Source organism: Vipera ursinii, assembly GCF_947247035.1.
Source record: "Vipera ursinii genome assembly, chromosome: 5".
Taxonomy (NCBI): Eukaryota; Metazoa; Chordata; class Lepidosauria; order Squamata; family Viperidae; genus Vipera; species Vipera ursinii.
In genome coordinates, this window is record NC_139518.1 from 38695694 (window position 1) to 38717135 (window position 21442).

General features: G+C 39.4%; 1 protein-coding gene across 1 annotated transcript in view; it reads left to right on the forward strand.

The window, feature by feature from the left end:
• The window catches only part of EPHB1 (EPH receptor B1), a gene marked incomplete at both ends in the record, with an annotated part of 364500 nt that overhangs the window by 308821 nt on the left and 34237 nt on the right, over positions 1-21442 (forward strand). Inside the window, 2 exons of the mRNA XM_083363176.1 lie at positions 12985-13166; positions 15220-15382. Of these exons, the coding sequence (XP_083219302.1) occupies positions 12985-13166; positions 15220-15382 (345 nt within the window). The remainder of the gene's footprint in view (positions 1-12984; positions 13167-15219; positions 15383-21442) is intronic.

A 21442-nucleotide genomic window follows, 5' to 3' on the forward strand; every position in this document is an offset into this window, starting at 1 on the left:
CATTTTCATCTGAATCTCCCCCTTGACTCAGAGAGATATAGTTCCATGCCTTATGCTGCAACTTATAGACAAAGACAAACACATTGATAAATCACAGGAGATCAACCTATAGTCTCAAAGCCATGTACAAATACCTTCTTCTGGCCCTTGGCACCTCTCTTGGTCACAGCTGAATGTTCCACTACTTTGGATTGAAACATAGATAAATGCTGTGAAAGTTCAAAACTGACATACCACATTTAAAAAAAACAAAAAACCTCTCCACCCAAGTTCAACATCAGATAATTCACTCAAATTTGTGGCCCCCAGCACTCTTAAACTGTTATGTTACCTTTACCCACAAAAAAAAATCTGCTTACCTCTGCAGTAATCCATAATGTAGTTTGTTAGTCTGTCTTAACAGAATGTGTATAGCAGGTCATAATCTCCTTATGTAAGAGTTGTACACATATATGATTTGGTTATAAACAAACTTTAAATGATTTTATATATTATGCTATGTCTAAGACAGAGATTACTGTTTTTAGATGGTCTTTTTTCTGAAGAAAGTAGAACAAAAATTTCTGACCTGGAATATTATGGGATATAGCTTCCCCCATGGTGTTTTTGTAAGACATTCTGATGCTATTTACATTTCAATTGTTTTGAATTAATTTGTTTGATAATTTTTTAGCAACAGATCTGTTATGATGATAATATATTCTATAAATACATTTGAGAAATCTCATAAGTATATTTTTTTCTTAATAGTGGTATATCTGTCATTTTGCTGATGTAACATAAAGTCTGTCAAATTTGGTAGTCTCTCAGATGACATGTCTTTAGATGTACAATCTTACAAAACTTAGTATACACCTGCTGCAAGTTTTTGACCACAAAACTGATATAGCTGTGGCAGACTTTGTTTTCTTTTTGTAAATTAGACATTTTTGTATGGCTTGATTGTCATAGCTGCCTTTTACAACAGAATGGCTGATATCATGTCTTGGAGAAAAAAAAGTGGATATATAGCAAAAAGAGGAGACTGTGTTTATAACTGAGACTTCTATCCATTTTTTTCAATTTTAATCTGGCTCTCTTCCCATCCCTACTTGCCAAACAGATTTTTGGGTTTCTTAGTTTATCAGCAACCTAACAAAATCATTTAACCAAAGCTATGCTTATTTGGCTATATGACAGCTCAGACCTCACCTTTTGTTAAACCCTAAACTTTACACTTCTCATTAGTTAAAAAGGTGATTCTGTATAGGATAAATGAAGGTCACTTCAACAGTGTTCTTGTATAGAAAGCAGGAATTAGAACACAAAGACAACTCAAGATATCTGCTGTTTATATCCTGTTAAAATCCTTATTGAAATCAAGATTTTTGTGTTAATGACTGCATTGAATCATAGGTTAAAGGTGAGATTGTCAAGTTTGATTAATTCTTTAATCTCAAAATTTATGTGTTAAATAAATTGACTATTGTACGGGGATATCATTATAGAAAGATTGGCAGAGCTTTCTAAAATATTCCATCAACTCCTTGTTGCACAATTTGTTGCATACACTCTTAATGCAATAAGAAGTTTCTTGATTCTGATTCTTGTGCTTATTGTTTGTCTATGTGATTTTTTGGAAAGGATTTCTATTTCAGAATAATTCTTTCCTTCATGCAATAATGCAAAGCAATCCGTCTGAATAAGCAAGAATGGGGAAGCCTCAGTATTGCTGCCCATCCACCTGCGTACCAATTTGATGTTGATCATCTTTGCAGCATTATCCATGTTAAATAGGCAGGAACACCAGGGGGGGTTGTGAATGTGGCAATTAACAAAACAGCAATCAAGCTAAGTGTTTAATTTTGGGAAATTATCATCTTCTCTGAATGGTTGTGGAAAGATTAAAAAAAAATTAAAAACCCAGGATTAAATGTGCTGTGCAAACAAAGGCAGGGCTGGACTGTCAACATCACCCACTAGAAAAAATAAGCAGTCACCCCACTCAGTGAATTCCTGAATACACAAGAGCTGCCTCTTCCAAAACAGAACTACTATAACAGCACAAAGTAAGATTTGGGTAAATATAAACAACCAGATGTATGTTTTCCTGTATAATTTGTAGTGCATAGGCTTAGTTTGTGTTATGTATTATGTTACACACTAACAAGTGGTCAGCAGAAAAATCTTTAACTGGCATGAAAAAAATTCTACCTCCCCCCCCCAAAAAAAACCACCCCTTGGTATTTACCTGGCTTCTTTATCCTGGCACGCCCAAATAGTTACACTAATAATAACTTGTCATTGCTTATGCTGGCTGGGATGATTATCTGAGTGATCCAAAATATCAGGAAAACACTGTTATGTACCATTGATCTTGATTACAGAAAGGCTAAGTAAGGGGGGGGAATCCAATGACTATGGTTCTTAACAATAGTTATTTGATACCTTTAAATAGCCTTTCACAACTTGCATATCTTCAAGTTGTACGTACCAATTCCCAACGTTTTAGCCAGTGTTGATGTCCACTCATGTGGAAGGGTGTCAGATTGTTTCTTGTGACTACCTTGTGACTATTATATTTGTGGCAGCAAATCAGTGTCGCTCCTGCTGCAGATTTTATCATAGCAGTTGCAACCATCACAAAAGTGAGACAAGTATAAAACATAACAGTTTTGGAGAGGTGGGCTATTTCATGAGAAATCATCAAACAGCATACCAAGAATCCTCCTTGTTTCTGCTTGTTTGTATTTATTTCAGCATAAACAAGATATGAAGCATTTATTTTAGTATTGCACATTTTAAAAAAATTAAACAGTATCTTTGTTGGACTTGCTCTGCTCCTCTTCCCTTCTCAAAAGTGGCAGCAAATGAGTAAAGCAGAAATTTGTAAATATCTAGTTAGGCATTGATAGGTTAATTCTTTGTCTACCTGCATAGTGACCCTTCTTTCCACTAATACCTATTACACATATAGTTATTTATAAAACCTTCCCCACTTAGAGTTAAGTAAGGACATTAATTATGCTGACTGAAATGCTCATGCAGGACATGTTCTTTCTTAGGCAGCACCCTCCTATTTACAACAAGTAAGTCCCCCATTTTCAAAGCTGGAAGCCATCCTCTTAAAAAGGATGTGTTTTCTTAGGTTTGCTTTGGTTTCAGGTTATGCATCATGTATTTTGAGATACAACTATGTTGTAATCTTTCAGCATTAGAAAATATCTATTTCAATTTACGTATTTGATTGCAAAGACAATTTAGTGCCAAACCATTTCTCCTTTCCACCAAACTAGCTTTCATGTTTGAAGGAGTTGGTTCATATTTTGTTCATATTTCAGCAGCAAATTTTAGTTCTGTTTGTGTGTGTATGAGCATGTACACATGCGCACATGCATAATACCATATTTTTCAAATTTTGAATTTCGATGTTTTATGAATATAAGGACAGCTTTAAAATTAAAGAGAAAGATATTTCCAAAAAGAAACAAACAGCGCAATATTTAGTATCTTTTTTCAGATAGTTTACATACACCATGATTACAGGGAGTTGTTCTAACTCACAGTGAATTGATTATGAATCTTAGAAATCTATTTAACATAGTGATTTGTAAGCAGAATGAAAAGAAGAGCGCATTAGAATCATCACTTACAGTATGTCAGGATAAAATGGCCAATTATCAGTAACTAACCCTGCTCTATTCACCAAAGAGCATCACCGCTCACCAGGGACTTACGGGACAGTGGGTTTCAGAAGCATATATGGGGAAAATCATTTAGAATGCTCTGTGAATTCATCCCAACAGAGCCCTTACCACATGCTTCAGTGGGCTTTTAAAATGAGACAGTTTGATTTCTCAGGGGGATCAGGCAGGAAATTAACTTGTTTAATGAAGCACAAGTGATATTGCCTCGATTCTTTCTGGATTGCCATCCCCAGCAGGGATTAAGAAAAAAATAAGTGCAGTAGGCAGATTCAAAGATGAAGTCAGTGATTCTCCAGGAATCTGGCTCAGAAACATTAAAACTTTTTTGTCCACATAGATTATTTTTTCACCACTGCCTGACAAGTGAGGGGATAGATGAGGAACTCATCAAATCTGCAGATGACACCAAGCTGACAGGAATAGCCAACACTCTGGTTTAAGATACCAAAGGATCTTGACAGCCTTGAACATCGCGTGCTATCTAATAAAATGAAATTCAATGGTGAAAAAAGTAAGGTTCCACATTTAGGCAAAAAATCCCAAATGCACAGGTATAATATAGGTGGTTAGGTTTAGGGTTAGGAGTCCTAGTGGAAAAATCACTTAAATATGAGCCAGCTGCTAATGCAGTCCTAAGTTGCATTAACAGAGGAAGAAAATCAAGATCGTGTGAAGTGTAAATACCACTTCATAATGCCTTGGTAAGACCACACTTGGAATTCTGTATCCAGCTTTGGTCGCCACAATGTAAAAAAGATGTTGAGACTCTAGAAAGAATGCAGAGAAGAGCAATAAAGATGATTAGGGGACTAAAACATGCAAAGAACAATTGCTGGAATTGGATATGTCTAGTTTAATGAAGAGAAGGACTAGGGGTGACATGATAGCAGTATTCCAATATCTCAGGGGTTGCCACAAAGAAGAGGGAATCAACCTATTCTCCAAAACACCTGAAGGCAGGACAAGAAGCAATGGATGGAAACTAACTAAGGAGAGAAGCAACCTAGAAATAGGGCAGTGGTGTCAAACTGCCGGCCTGCGGGCAGGACACGTCACGACGAAATTGTGTCCACCTCATTGCCAGCAATAGGGAAAAAGTTCCGATATGTCGTGCATCGTGAGTTTGACATGTCTGAACTAGGGAGACAGAACAATTAATCAGTGAAACAACTTGTCCCCAGAGTTGTGAATATTCCAACACTGGAAGTTTTTAAGAAGAGACTGGACAATCATTTGTCTGAAATGGTATAGTGTTTCCTGCCTGAGCAGAGGGTTGGACTAGAAGACTTCCAAGGTCCCTTCCAACTCTGTTTTTCTGTTTATAAGTTTTAGTCTTGTCAACATACAGGGAGTGCAGAATTATTAGGCAAGTTGTATTTTTGAGGATTACCGGTAATTTTATTATTGAACAACAACCATGTTCTCAATGAACCCAAAAAACTCATTAATATCAAAGCTGAATATTTTTGGAAGTAGTTTTTAGTTTGTTTTTAGTTATAGCTATTTTAGGGGGATATCTGTGTGTGCAGGTGACTATTACTGTGCATAATTATTAGGCAACTTAACAAAAAACAAATATATACCCATTTCAATTATTTATTTTTACCAGTGAAACCAATATAACATCTCAACATTCACAAATATACATTTCTGTCATTCAAAAACATAACAAAAACAAATCAGTGACCAATATAGCCACCTTTCTTTGGAAGGACACTCAAAAGCCTGCCATCCATGGATTCTGTCAGTGTTTTGATCTGTTCACCATCAACATTGCGTGCAGCAGCAACCACAGCCTCCCAGACACTGTTCAGAGAGGTGTACTGTTTTCCCTCCTTGTAAATCTCACATTTGATGATGGACCACAGGTTCTCAATGGGGTTCAGATCAGGTGAACAAGGAGGCCATGTCATTAGATTTCCTTCTTTTATACCCTTTCTTGCCAGCCACGCTGTGGAGTACTTGGACGCGTGTGATGGAGCATTGTCCTGCATGAAAATCATGTTTTTCTTGAAGGATGCAGACTTCTTCCTGTACCACTGCTTGAAGAAGGTGTCTTCCAGAAACTGGCAGTAGGACTGGGAGTTGAGCTTGACTCCATCCTCAACCCGAAAAGGCCCCACAAGCTCATCTTTGATGATACCAGCCCAAACCAGTACTCCACCTCCACCTTGCTGGCGTCTGAGTCGGACTGGAGCTCTCTGCCCTTTACCAATCCAGCCACGGGCCCATCCATCTGGCCCATCAAGACTCACTCTCATTTCATCAGTCCATAAAACCTTAGAAAAATCAGTCTTGAGATATTTCTTGGCCCAGTCTTGACGTTTCAGCTTGTGTGTCTTGTTCAGTGGTGGTCGTCTTTCAGCCTTTCTTACCTTGGCCATGTCTCTGAGTATTGCACACCTTGTGCTTTTGGGCACTCCAGTGATGTTGCAGCTCTGAAATATGGCCAAACTGGTGGCAAGTGGCATCTTGGCAGCTGCACGCTTGACTTTCCTCAGTTCATGGGCAGTTATTTTGCGCCTTGGTTTCTCCACACGCTTCTTGCGACCCTGTTGACTATTTTGAATGAAACGCTTGATTGTTCGATGATCACGCTTCAGAAGCTTTGCAATTTTAAGAGTGCTGCATCCCTCTGCAAGATATCTCACTATTTTTGACTTTTCTGAGCCTGTCAAGTCCTTCTTTTGACCCATTTTGCCAAAGGAAAGGAAGTTGCCTAATAATTATGCACACCTGATACAGGGTGTTGATGTCATTAGACCACACCCCTTCTCATTACAGAGATGCACATCACCTAATATGCTTACTTGGTAGTAGGCTTTCGAGCCTATACAGCTTGGAGTAAGACAACATGCATAAAGAGGATGATGTGGTCAAAATACTCATTTGCCTAATAATTCTGCACTCCCTGTAGTATCAAACCTCTTGTCTCCCAAAAACAGGTTTCTCCAAAAATAAACTGTAACACTTGCAAAGGGGGTAAATCATATTCTTCCCTTTTCACAGAAATGTCTGAAGTTTATGACTCAGTGATAAATCACAAGTTTTATGTGCAGAATATCCCATGATCAATTCCTGGCATCCCTCACAGGATAGGATACGATTTCCCATCTGAATTTTTGGAGAAACACTGCTAATCATTGTATAAATGTTAATACAGCTAGAACAATGGACTGATTCAATATGTAAGTGCTAGGATGTGTGGAACCTTACCATAACCACAAAAACACCTTTCTCATTCTCATGCTGCTGCTTCCTATCCACCATTGGTGCACTTAAGGTAAAATCTTCAGATTCTGGCCTTTGCTTTGGGAAGGAATGAATACCAGCAAACAATTTTTCTTTCTTTTGTGACTAGATAGATTAGGTAGGTAGACAGACAGACAGACAGACAGATAGATTTATTGCATTCATATTCCATCACAACCAGTTCTCAGTGACTCATAACAAGTAGTAAAGCAGTAAATAATAAAAATATAGCTGTATACCAGGCATGTCCAAAGTCCGGCCCGCGGGCCATTTGCGGCCCGCGGGGCGGATTAATATGGCCCTCGGACAGCTCTACCGAGAACAGGGTGGAGGACGCCGAGAGCACGAACTGGATGCAGTTGTAGCAGCGAGTCCTCCCAGGCCGGCCCCGCGCCTGCACTGCTCGTCTTCCAGGTTTGGGCAGGAAGCCCTCCCGCCCAAACCTGGAAGACGAGCAGCGCAGGCGCAGGGCTGGCCTGGGAGGACTCGCTGCTACAACTGCATCCAGTTCGTGCTCTCGGCGTCCTCCACCCTGTTCTCGGTAGGTAGGCCACTTCCCCGGACGCGCTAGCCGGCCGGCAAGCAGAGTGGAGCGGGCGCCCCGAGTGAGCTCCGCTCGGCAACAGCGCTGCCCGGCCGGCCGCTCCCTCGGCGCTCTTCACTCACCGGTCCGCGGCCACCTTGCCCTGAGCGCGCGCTCGCTCGCCGCCGGCAAGCAGAGTGGAGCGGGCGCCCCGGGAGTAGTTAGGAAGGAGTGGGTTCTGAAGGGGAAAAAATAGTGAATCCTTTGGGCCTGTTTACCAACTGGCTCTGTGATTAGATAATGAGAATTTTCACTGTTTTAAGTGAAACTCCTTTTTAAGGAGGAGTATGAGGCAGGTTTGCCTGGGAAAGCAGAAGTTCAGAAAACATATCTGTTTACAGAAGCTAGATGTTAGCGGAGGAAGCCCAGCCTGGAAAAGATAAAAATTGAGTCTACTCTGTTTTAGAGACATGGTCTTTTGAAGTGATAATTTTCTCTTCCAGGTTCTCATTTCCAGAGTTGGGGGAAAATGCAGTTAAAACACTTCACTTCAGTTGCATTTTAATTTATTTGCATTGAATATAATTTGGGTTGGTGTGAAAGCAAATGTTGGGACTGAAGCCTGAGGAAGTAAAATAGACGGCACTCCTGGGAATTTGTCAGAAGCAAAAGGGAAGAACTGGAGAAAGTTAAAGATTGCCCATATTTTAATAGAAATGCCTTTGTGACTTGTTGACGGCATTAACATCAAAACAAGCCACAAAATAGTGCCTCTTACACTAATATACCCTACCAAAATGGCAGTGAAACATTAAGCCAACGTGTCTTAAAATGACAGTCTGTCAACTGATTTAACTTGATGTAGCAAATTAGACTTTCCTATCTTGATTAAATAATTTTACCAGTTTACCAGTCCGCGGCCGCCTTGCCCTGAGCGCACGCTCGCTCGCTGCCTCCGCTTCCCGCACTTTTTCCTGGCTGGCCGAACTGCCACGCTCCTCCCCCTGCCCCGGGCTTGGCTGCACCGCCGCGCCAAGCCCGGGGCGGGGGAGGAGCGTGGCGGTTCAGCCAGCCAGGAAAACGTGTGGGAAGCGGAGGCAGCGAGCGAGCGCTCAGGGCGAGGCGGCCGTGGACCGGTGAGGGAAGAGCGCCGAGGGAGCGGCCGGCCACACGAGGCAGGGTGGTGAGAGGGCCAGGGAAAAAGGGCCTGCCACACGAGGGAGGGCGGTGAGAGGGTTAGGGAAAAAGGGCCTGCCACACGAGGGAGGGCGGTGAGAGGGTTAGGGAAAAAGGGCCTGCCACACGAGGGAGGGCGGTGAGAGGATTAGGGAAAAAGGGCCTGCCACACGAGGGAGGGTGGTGAGAGGGTTAGGGAAAAAGGGCCTGCCACACGAGGGAGGGTGGTGAGAGGGTTAGGGAAAAAGGGCCTGCCACACGAGGGAGGGCAGTGAGAGGGTTAGCCTCCGCTTCCCGCACCTTTTCCTGACTGGCCAAACCGCCACGCTCCACCCCCCGCCCCGGGCTTGGCGCGGCGTCTTAGCCGGTGCAGCGAGGCTGATGGTGCGCGCCTGGCCTGGCCGAGCGGGAGAAGGGCCTGGCGGGCGGAGTCTCCGAGCTGGTGCCAGGAAGACCCCAACGGCCTTCCCGCCCCCGGAGACACCCCGGTGGCCAGGGAAAAAGGGCCTGCCGTGCCCTCGGATTCTCTCTGCGCTGCGAGCACCGCCCAGTTGCCAGGCGGGCTCCGAGTGGCAATTTTCTTGTCCGCTGCACGGAAAGGGCTCGGCTTGAATTCTTCCCGGATGTTTCTGGTTGGTCCCCTCTCAAGTGCTAACCAGGAATGCAGGTGAAGCCCTTGGTATGTGGCAGCCGAGAAAATTGCCTTTCAGAGCCCCTTTGTGCAATGGTTCTTTTGTCAGCCAGAAACAATTGGTTGTGACCATCTACCTGGGCACCCTCTACTCTTCAGCAGCCTCAAGGCCAGGCAAGGGGTGGGCGTGCGGCGCTGGTTCTGACAGTTGATCTTAATGTTATAAAATGAAAAGTATGCCATTTGCAATTAACTTGGCATAAAATAATTCATTTGCATTTAATTGCAATTGTTCAAAGAATGTTTGGAAAAATGTTCGGCCCTCCACCATGTTCACTTCATCCAATCTGGCCCTCTTTGAAAAAAGTTTGGACACCCCTGCTGTATACCTTGACACAGCATTTGCTGACAATCCCCAAGCAGCCTCTGGATTCTTTATTTTCTGCTGCTCCTGGAAGGTAGCTAAAGTTAAGGCCACTCAAACTTTCCACACTAGGACATTCCATAGAGCTGGCCTGATTACATAAAAACACCTGTAAGTTTTGAATTCCCTGATATCCCAAACAGGGAACATCCAGCTGTTTTTTTCAGCATGATCAAAATGGGTCAGTTTCATTGGAGAGATGTGGTTCTATAACATACTCAACACCAAGTCATAGAAGGTTTTGCTGGCTAAAACTAGTACTTTAAATTACAGCAGGAGAATGGAATGAAAATATTTTTATTTTATAAAATGATTTTTCTTCTGCTTCCAAGTGGATAGCATTGGATACTGCAATTTTTAATTTTCATTTTTTTAAAGGAACCTTCTCCTTTGGAAGTCTAGGCAAAAACAGAAAGGGGAAGGGGTAGATGTGAGGACTGGAGATGAAAACTGCAGGGAGGTGCAAAAGTAAAACACTGCCATGGAGACACCAGTTCAGCAATGATGCCTACATTAACTTCCCACTGTTATTAAAACATTATGAACTGTGATATTAAGCCCTACTTTATTTTATCCAGCATCCTAAGCAGAAAGATACTTCCTACCCTCATCAATAACTGAAAGCAATAGTCCATTTTGTTTCCTGTTGCACAGAAGATGGTATTCAAAGGTACACTGCTTCAGACGTGTATATTCAAAAATTAATCAGCAAGATTAATTATGGCTGATAGATCTGTCTTCTCTTTCTTGAAAGCATTGTATGCCCATATAACGTATTGCATGCATGACTTTATCAACTTCAGCACTACTTCAGTAGTCTTTTGCATTTCCCAGGATGGGTGGGGGACAATTGTCTTTGTTTTAAGACCCCTCTTTAAAAAGCTGCAACAGTTCATACAGAAGCTACATGCAATATAGCAATGATGCTTCATCATTCCCTGATATCTTTTCCAACAGCATAGTTCATTTTATATCTCAAACCAACATATAAGTAGTGAAATATCAAATGGTATATACCAGGGGTAGGCAACCTTGGCTGTTTTATGACTCGTGGACTTCAACTCCTAGAATTCCTGAGCCAGCATGGCTCAGCATGGCTGGCTCAGGAATTCTGGGAGTTGAAGTCCACGAGTCATAAAACAGCCAAGGTTGCCTACCCCTGGTATATACTAAAGCAGGGGTGGGAAACTATGCCCCCTTTATGATCTTGTGCACTTCAATTCCCAGAATTCCTGTACCAGCCATATAGGCTGATAAATTCTGGGAGTTGAAGTCTACTGTCTACTGTCACCGCTGTACTATATGAATCATTTCAACAACTCACCAAATTCACAAAGGTCACTTGCTTTGGAGTGAATGTTTTCTACACCATAAAATAAATAATAAAAATATCAGTTTTTTCATGATTCCAAATCAGGGTTATTCCTCCCAAGGAGATCACAACATATTAAAATAATTTATAATAACACATTACAAATAATATACCCACTCATCATACCTCAAATTATTATAGAAGTAGAGGATAAAAATATACCAGTGTAAAATAACATATAAATATGTAAACTGGTAGAAAAATACGTTATTTAAAAAGTAGCATCAAATTGCAATTCCAAACTTAAGGACCATATTTTCTAAACAGTGCTACTGAAAAGTGGGCTTCAAAGTCTCTATAATTCGATTTGCTATAAGAGGGGAATATGAGGTTGTTAGATATATGTTAAACCACAATACAGTTTCTTTGAACATAGATGAATTCTGCTATAGTGTCTGTAAAATTAGGCAGACTTTGACCATCCATCAAAGATCACACCACTAACTGTAATATACTATTATGTCTTTTTCTGTTTTGTTTTATTTATTTTAATGTTTTAGTTTTTATTCTGGTCTGTGACTGTAATGAAAAATTAATTGACTTGGAGTATACCTATTACATGTAAATATATTGGATGAGCAGAAATGGCTGGACATAATCACTCAGATAGTCAGGCAGTATGCCTGAAATTTTCAAATAGAACAAGTTTCAGCTCTTGGGATTTCTAGCAGTTCTGACTAGAAAAAATGTGAATTGAAGATCATGAATCTGAAGGATACCCAAATTAGGAAGAGGAAACGGCACATATCTGTAATATAGGAGATATGACTATCCCTAATGACAGCACAGCTTAACTTTTACTCACTCTCAAGTGATTGGCATGGGTGTCGTTCATTTAATTTTATACACAAACAATGCTGGAAGATAGGTTAGGCATGAAACAATGACCGACATCCCCCCTAAAGACCTAGTGAATTCCTATGGCTGAGATTTGGTGGGAAGCTGGAAAGTCCCAGTCCAACACTTTAGTAGCCAAACCATACTGGGTCAAGAACTGGCACCCAGAGAAAGAAGAATGGAATCTAAGCTGAGAGAGAAAAGGCATACAAAATAAAGAAGACTTTGACAAGAAGACTATGGAAGAGACAGTAAAGATAAAAAATACAAAGAAAAAAGTGACTCAAAGGGATGGAAAAGAAATCTTGGAGGAGGTAACTATTTGAAGTAAAGAGTGTGAATGAAAGATGTTAAGAGTCATAGGACAGCCATTGGAAAAAAATGAAGGAAGAAAAGCAGAGGAAGAGATATTTGGCTATTGCTGAAGAAATGGAGAATATAAAAACATAGTCAGGGAAACATGCATACAGAAACAGGGAAGATGACGTGTGAAAGGGCAGTTAGAGTTCAGTTCTGAAAGGAAGATTGAGATAACCCTTACATGAGGCCTTTGAATATACAAAATTATATTGATATATTTATATAGGGCTTCAAAGCAGCTGCCATGGAATTCACGTTTAAGGGTATATTTTATTGAAAACTTCCCCTGTCAAAATATCATTGAAATCTATTGCTACTTATTTTTATGCTGCTCCTGTTAATTTTAGTGGAGCTAGCACAGTTTTGTATGAAGTCTTGAGGGTCCTTGGCAATAATAACTTGCTTTCATCAATTCATTTATTTGTGTGTACCCTTTTCTGAAACATTATGCCCAGAGTCATTTCCAACACACAAAGCTGGCAGGAATAACAAAGGATGTTAATCCCTGTGTTAATTTTTCTCTTTATGTCATGAAATACTTTGTTTTACTATTGTATTGAAGTGTATTATGTTGTGTTACATGCCTCCTCCTCCTCCTCCATTCTTACTGACCTCCTCTCCTTGTCCTCATCCTGATGTTTTACTTTTATTCCTTTAGAGTGTCTCACTACCCTCCCCCTGTTTCACTTTTATTGCAATTCCTATTCCCTCCTTTCTCCATAGCACCTTCCACAGTTCCTATTATGCACCAGGTAAGTGCCACCATGAGGAGCATCACACTGTCATGGCCTCAGCCAGAACAGCCCAATGGCATCATCCTGGACTATGAAATCCGTTATTATGAGAAGCTGAGCCGGATCTGCATCCCTGAGATTAGCAGCGCCATGGGCTCAAGACCAGCTACCGTAAGCTTGAATGCATTTCAGAGAAGGGAATTGGCTGGGCTGGTAATGGGGAGAAGATGGAATTGAAACTGCCAGCTATTTTTAACATATCATGGAATGCATGGTTTTGATTTAATCCAAAAATTAGATTGCAGATTTTCTGTGTTCACTCCAGCCTAAGATTCTGGATATCACTGTGAAAATCTTATTTTATTTTAAATAGATTATCCCTACGGTGTCCTCTTTTCCACATAGCAATAAGGAACTCATGAGATAAACCTGACTTTTTTTTAATATAGTGAATGGGCTTTTTCTTTGTCAAATCTTCCACGATGACTTTCTAGTTTAATGAATTTTACCTGTTATTTGCCTTGTGATAAACACCAGTAGATTGGGAATTCCTATCGCAAGCTACACTAAATCAATCTGCAAAAAAAATCTTTGCAACAGTAATTAATTGAAGCTGGGGCCTGCCCATTGATTCCTACTTGTCTGCATTGTGTATTTGTTCCAGTCCCTGTGTTCTTGAATAAGGATTGTTTCTAACAACTAAAAGCTTGCTAGGAATGCCACTCTGCATCCTGAACTTATTTTGAAGATGGTTGGAGAGTATTTTGTGCACTGTATAACACTCCTTAATGTCTATACTTATCTATCAAAAGCTATCTTGTAAGCTCCTGGTATCCTACAGATGACTCCTGTTTTATTACCTTTTAAGAGCTAGATAGATATAATCTGACGCAGTTGGCTGTAGATTGAACTAGTTTTGCCCACAAGGCCCTGGGGTACAGTAAATGATATCCAATGCCAGATTGTCAGGAAGCAAGCATCGGCTGCCATGCTACTGTAAAGGCCTGCCAACCATGCCTGATGTTTAGGATTTAGACAATCATCCAGAGAGACTAAAGAATGTCACACAGCACAGTATTGTACTTGGTTGCATTTGTCACACTTGAAGCAGATCCTCTCACCTCAATGTTCAACTATGTGGGGCGAAATGATATAGTCCAGAAGGGGGAAAAGGCAGTTGGAGCATAGGAAAAATATAGATGTAATGATCTTGAAATGAACAAAAATTTGGATAAATTTCTTCACGATGCATTCAGCTATAGAGGGAAGCCTCCTGCTTCATAAACCTGTTGCACAGATAACGGTGTGAATGTCAATGATTTAACTGGAATCACTTTTAGGCCTTGCTGTCCACCTTGCAGCATAGAAGAGGCCATATCCAGGAATTAATCTGAAAAGAGGATAAAATCAAAGTTTTGAGTCAGAAGCAAGATTTTCAGCCAAGTGTAACCAAAAACAATCTGTATGCTAAAAAGCTTGAGAAAGGATGCTAGTTTTGTTATGTCTTAGCTTTGTGCTTGAACTGTGATGGCTGCTCTATATCATTTTCATAGTCAAGTCATGCCAGGTGTAGAAGATAAGTATTTAAATATAGCTATGGTTTCTCTTATTACAGCCATTTAGAAGAGTGAATAGCTAGAATAAACAGATCTGCTGAATATTAAATTTGTTACCTAAGAATTAAAAGCCATTGCATTGTATTCTTTTTGCAGAAAAACATGTAGATATTTCTTATTTGCTTACATAATAGGCACACCTCCACTGCAAGTTGCACAAGTACCACAATTTTCTCATTCATTACTTATTATTTGTAGTTATTTTCATTTATACTAACGTATAAATACAGAAGAACTGTAAGAATCAAAATGGATTTGAGTAATATTGATATGTAAAACCCTAACTTCTTTGGCCCCTGCTGAAATCTTTAGCTTTCCCAATCAGGAAGCCTCCATAGGACTTGTCACAATTCCCATCAAACATGTAATTTGCTAGGGTTTATGGGAGTTACAGCTTTGGAATGTGCCCCAAACCCAATTTCAATTTGTTTTAGATAGCTACAAAATAGCCCTCTGCTTATCCTCATTCCATCCTATTCATTAAGAGGTGGAAAGCAAGAAAAAAGTTGGTAATTGGGATTGACTTCTTTAACCAACATCATAGTTGATATTGCAAATAATGTTGCTTCTTCTCTCATACCTTCTCCTTCATTTGTTCTTTACTGAAGGACCACAATGAGTACAACTCCTCTATGGCCAAAAGTCAGACCAACACTGCACGAATTGATGGCCTCCGGCCTGGGATGGTTTATGTAGTGCAGGTGCGGGCTCGGACTGTGGCTGGCTATGGGAAATACAGTGGAAGAATGTGCTTCCAAACTCTGACAGATGGTGAGTGCCTTTGAAATTGAGGGAAGTTGGTTGCACTCTCTGTCAAATTCCCACACTGCAATTGAATTAAATCAACTTGTCTGTTCAAACCCTTCTGTGGTGGGGTAGCATGGCAAGATCAAGTGATTTACAGATAAGTGTGATTTATTGTCAGTTGGAGGGCTAATTTGGCTGAAATTCCTCTACCTCTTCCTCCTCTTCCTCCTCCTCCTCACTAGTCTTTCTGGCTCTAAAAGAAACGCCCTCCCCCCCCCCAAACACACTCTTCTTAGGAAGAGCTAAGACCAAGTCTCTGTTGGAACACCAAAATGCATAATAGTAGGTTATCAAAGATTTGGGCATGAACAGAAAAACTTTTTTTAAAAAAAAAGATGAGTGCAGATTTTAAGGGTGTGGAATGGATGAACTTAAATTTACGCCAATACATGGAATTTATTTATGATGGTCATTGTCAGGTTTTTTTTTTAAAAATGGACAAATAACATGTCTTTTTCCATGCCCTGCTGCCCAAGAAAGGAGTATATTTTAAAATGTTTTGTGCTTAAGGGTTAGTTGCATTAGATTCGTCACATTTTAAAAGCAATTGGAAATAGCTGAGCTCTTTTAAAAAAACACTAGGGGAAGTGTATAAGAAGGTCCCTTATATTAGAGAGGTATGCATACAAATCTTTTTAAAAATATTAAAAGATGTTGGGACTGAATATTTCACAATAATGCTGTGTGTCAGAATTAAAGGTCTCAGTAGGTACTTTCTAGGTTTATGGCCCATATATGTATAGTGTCTTAGTAATGTATAAGTAAGAAAAATCATTTTTGAAAATATACAGAAGGAAATAGAAAATATTTAGATGGATCAATAAGCCAACAATTGATCAGTTTATCCTGCACCTATAGACCCCTGAAATACAGTAATTTTTACAGGTTTTTATAGGACACCTATGTTTTAACTGAATCATAATTATTTGCAAAGTGACTAAAATCATAATTTAAGCATACATAATTCATTTCTGGAGACTACAAGATAATTGGAAACACCAAAATACAAAACAAAATTTTGTAGCACACTGTAAGAGCTGAAGAGCTGGCATGGTAGGATGCTACGATCCTCAGACTATGCAGAATCATTATGTAAATCGGTCTGAGTTGCAGTTATTCCATGGTTTTAAAGAAAGCCATGGAATGTTGTTAATTCAGAAAGAGAGAGGAAAAGTCTTGAATTTAAACCCTAACAAATATAGAGAGAGCTCTAGATTGCTGTGAACTGCAGTAGACAGATTTTCTCTACAATAAAACAATTATCTACCCATGTAAGTCTGTGAAATTTCTATTGTTACCTAGCAACAGATTATGGGATAGAATTTCTGGAGAGTGGAAATGTATTGATATGCTTAGGAGAGATATGTGATGTACACTAAATGTCATCTTCCAGGTACATTGGACTAAAGTGCTCATCATCCACACTTACCTGCCTAGAAGCTACTAATTTAGGAAATAATATTTTAGAAAATTCTTACTCAGACTTATTCAAGAAAAAAATGATTTGTGAATCATCTTGATAAACTTCATTACAGCTTTCTGAATTTGGGGTGGGCAGTTGTTTTAATTGCTTTAATTACATATACACAGAGATATATATCATACCAGCCCTTTCCTAAATAGTTTTTTAAAAAAGTTTAATAAACTATTAAAATCAATAAAATGGCCACATGATAAAAATAGCAATAATGATAATCCACAAGATCAAATATTAAAAAATAAAGTTCACTTACTATTTTCCCCTAAATCTAAGAGGGGAAGAGGGTGTTCTTTGCCTGGAGCTGAAAAGATTTTGGAGCAGATGTCAAACAAATCTCTGTGATGACAGCATTCCAGGTATGAAATTCTGCATCTAAAAAAGCTGCTTGCTTGTTGCAATCCATCCTACTACTGCAAGCATTCAGTTCTTATTTATTGTAAACCTATGTTGCTTATCTGACACCATGTCATTGTTGACTGTTAGTGACAACACAGTTAGGTTTCATCTAGGATGGTCTGTCACTTACCTGGTCTTTCCAATAGTGCACTCATCACCACTGTAACCAAGTCTATTTATCCATCTTGCTGCTGGTCATGCTCTTCTTTTCTTTCTTTCCTTCCATCTTTCCCAGCATTACAGTGTTCTCTAGAAGTTAGGTCTTTGTCTGAAGTAGAATAATTTGAGCCTAGTCATCATTGCCTTGAGTGAGAACTCTGGGTTGATTTTGTTCAGTGATCCATTCATTTGTTTTCTTGGCTGTGTACCATATTCTCAAGACTCTGCCAATATCGAAGTTCAAAAGCATCAATATTCATCCTATCTTGATTCTTCAAAGCCCTGATCACTATTAGTATAGACACATGGCTGCATTTGAATAGTTTTCCAAGATCTTCATAGCTGCTGTACCAAGTGGTAATATGTGACCTATTTCTTAAGTGCTTGTTCTCTAACCATTGACACTTGATCCTAAAAAGTGGAAGCAATCCACCACTTGGATATCTTCATTGTCAGTTCTAAGGATGGTTGGTTAGCCCCACTTTTTCATTGTGTACCTTGAGTTTTATTATGAGAGCTTGCAGAACCTCTGTATTTCTGGGCATTGGTATAGTTCAAGTTATTGAAGTTCCTTCCTCCAATTTTAGTACTAGCTTAATCATCCAATCTAGCTTTCCTTAATGTACACAGCAAATAGACGGAATAAATAAGGGAAGAATATACAGCCTTGTTGCATTCATTTCCCACTCTGGAACCAATATATTTCTTCATGTTCTGTCTGTACAGTGACTTCTTGACTGGTATTTAAGTTTTTCACAAGGAAAAAGATGTTCTGGGATCCCTATTTTTTAAGCATGTTTCATGGTTTAATATGATCAAATGCTTTTCCTTAATCAATGAAGTGCATATTTAGTTCTTTTTGGTGTTCTTTGGCTTTCTCAATTATCCTGTGTACATCAGCAATATTGCCTTGTGTTCCTGTGCTTTTTCAAAAACTAGCTTGAGCATCTGGCACCTCTTTTTTCATATAGGGTTTTAATCTGCATTATTGATCCTAAGCATTATTTTATTAGCATGTGAAATGAAGGATATTGCACAAGAGTTGGCACACACACTGTTAAGTCTCCCTTTTGGGTGGTTTTGTTATGTAGACTGATCTGTGTCTTTCTTCATATTTGCTGGCATAGTTTCTTACTTTATTGATTCTTCCTATTTCTTTCCATATTTCCATTGGTATGCCATTAGTCTTGTAGCCTTTCAATTTGATAGTGAGTGCTGATCACCTAATATTAGAGATTCCTGTAAGTAGGAATTATCTTCTAAGTTATCTTGGATGCTGACATCTTTACTGTATAGTACAAGTAGTTCTGTATTTACAGCAGCATATAGGACCGTAATTTCTGTTTTGTGAGAAAGGGTCAGGGAGGATGCACAAGAAGTGCAATACAGGGAGGCTTCAAGGGGTGCACAAGAGGTCAGGGAGGGTGAATATGGATGCAAGGGTGTGTGCAAGAGATGTGTGGGGGGAGGGTGCAAGAGGGATGTCATATGGATTGGGAAAGGTGAGGGAGGGGTGTGAGAGTTGCCATATTTACTGGGGAAAGTATGCATAGGTGTGAGATAGGTCAGGAAGTGTGCATGGGGGTAAGTGACTGGCATGGTGTGAGTGGTATGGAGCAGAAATGGGGTGTATGGGTGGGAGAGACTTAGTCCAGTGATTCGTGACCTTCTCTGCCAGCTTCCCCATTTACTATCTGGGGAAGCCAGCAGGGAAGATTGAAAATGGCAATCATGTGATCATGTGGTGCTTATCAACTGGTTGTAGGTGTGAATGGATTGCCAGGCATTCAGATCACATGACCACAGAGTGCGGAAAAATCCAGAACTCATTTAGCATCATTGCAACTTAGAATGGTCACTGACCCAATGGTCATAGGTTGAGGACTACCTGTATTTCAGTAACTTTTATTTATTATTTATTTGCATCCTGCCTTTTTGTTTTTACAAATAACTCCCAACAAACCTTCCTCCTATTTTCCCCACAATAACCCTGTGAGGATGAGTTGGGCTAAGACTGGACCAAGGTCACCCAGCAGGCTTTCATGGCTAAGGAGATCAGAACACATGGTCTTCCCAATTTCTGGCCTGGTACCTTAACCACTAGACCAAACTAGACAAAAATTTAGCTTGATCTCCTTTGAATTGATTATTATCTGTCCTTTGGCATCCATTAGTACAGCACTTTTCAACCAGCAGCCGTATCATCTCCTGTGGGACCTAGGGTATTTTAGTGAGGACACAGATGAAAAACATGAAATGGGGGTGGGGGCATGACATGTGTCGGGGGGGTCATAGAAAAGCCAAGTGCATTATACTGCAAATACTACCTTGTTGATGCCAGAAAATGTATCAGATTATTATCTAACGTGTGTATCTGGTAATGAAACATGTATGTAGAGTAGGGTGGAGGCCACAGGAGAAAAACAAAGTTGAAAATATGCCTTGGATTTTTTTTTAAAAAGTCAGGAAATGCTGCATTATACCAATTTGAGATTGGAACCTTTGTCTGAGTTCAGATATTTTTTTCAATAAACTTTCTTGTTTTTTCATGCTGTTTCCATGTTCATTGCCTTTACAGATGTTATTGTAATATTAGTTCTTGCCTCATGAAACCGTTCTCTGAATTTCTTGTTAACTTCCTTTGGGACATTTTTGTCTTTCTTGGCTCTGGCTCGTCTTCTTGACAATTTCTGTGGTTATATTCTGACATCAAATTTGGTTTCTTTTGTTTCTTCATTTTTGGCAGTCTCTTTTTACATTCATCTTTAACAACATTAAATTCATTCCACAGGAAATGTAGGATTATTCAGATATTGCTGCACATTTTACACATTTTGTCATGAACTGGATGCTTTTCAAAAATATTCTAAAACTAGATCTCAGTGTAATACATTACTATAATCAGTGTTCTTGCAAATGTAATAATGTGACTACTAATTGCACAATAATTCAAAAGTATGTTGATGGAAAAAAAACAAGTATATATTGACCCCTATAGGCCTCTTTAATTTTTTAGCAAATGAATAAACCTGTTTTAACCTTTTAATTAATATATATTATTGTCCCACATCACAATGTCATAACACAGGTGGTTCCCCTCTAAAGTATTTTTACACAGTTTTGCTGTATAAGCCTAACTGTAACCCAGAGTCCACTGTCCTTGAGCAATGTCTAACTAAAGAAATGGGAAGCATTTGTGCATCAATTGCTAACTGAAGACATGAGCCGTTTTTAAAATATATTTCCATTTTACTTAGACAATTAGACAGGCAAAGAGAATATTCTGCCCGAAACATAAGCAGCTAATTGAAATCTAACAAGAATGGATACTGTATTATTAAATAATAATTGATTGTTAGATGGGAATTTGTTCAAAATTAATGCATCAGGCAGGAGATAAAGCAGATACCAGTAATTAGCTTCAAATGAGAATAAGAAAATTAAAAGGAGGTGTGAAATTTTCTGTTTGTATGAATTTAGTTTAAGCTATTAAGTATTCATGCCAGAATTATTAGAAGATAAGCAGTAATGTTAATCAAATTAATTTATTGTCTACCAGTCCATTGAGGTAAGGTGAGAGCAAGTAGACAATACTTTATCTGAATAATTTCTTGAGGAAGCCAGAGAATGTTACAAGGGATATTATTTGCTAGAGTTTTATATTAAGTATCAATCCTGAATTGCAGGCAAGCAGAAGCCATAAATTGTTCAATTCAGATATAATGGCAAACTAAAGTTTGCCAAAATGTAGAAATTAATCAGTACTTGTGATGAAAAGACAGAAGGATAGAAATCTAAAATATGATTGATATTACTAATAGAACGAACACTTATAAAGCATTCTTCCCAATCCCACCAATGCCTTCAATTTAGAACACAATATATGTAGCTCAAGATGGAGTCCTTGGTCCTCTCTGAGGGTTGTTTGTTTACAGATGCTTCAATCCTCAACTAGGTAACATCATGAATTCTAGTGAGTGTAGAGTTGC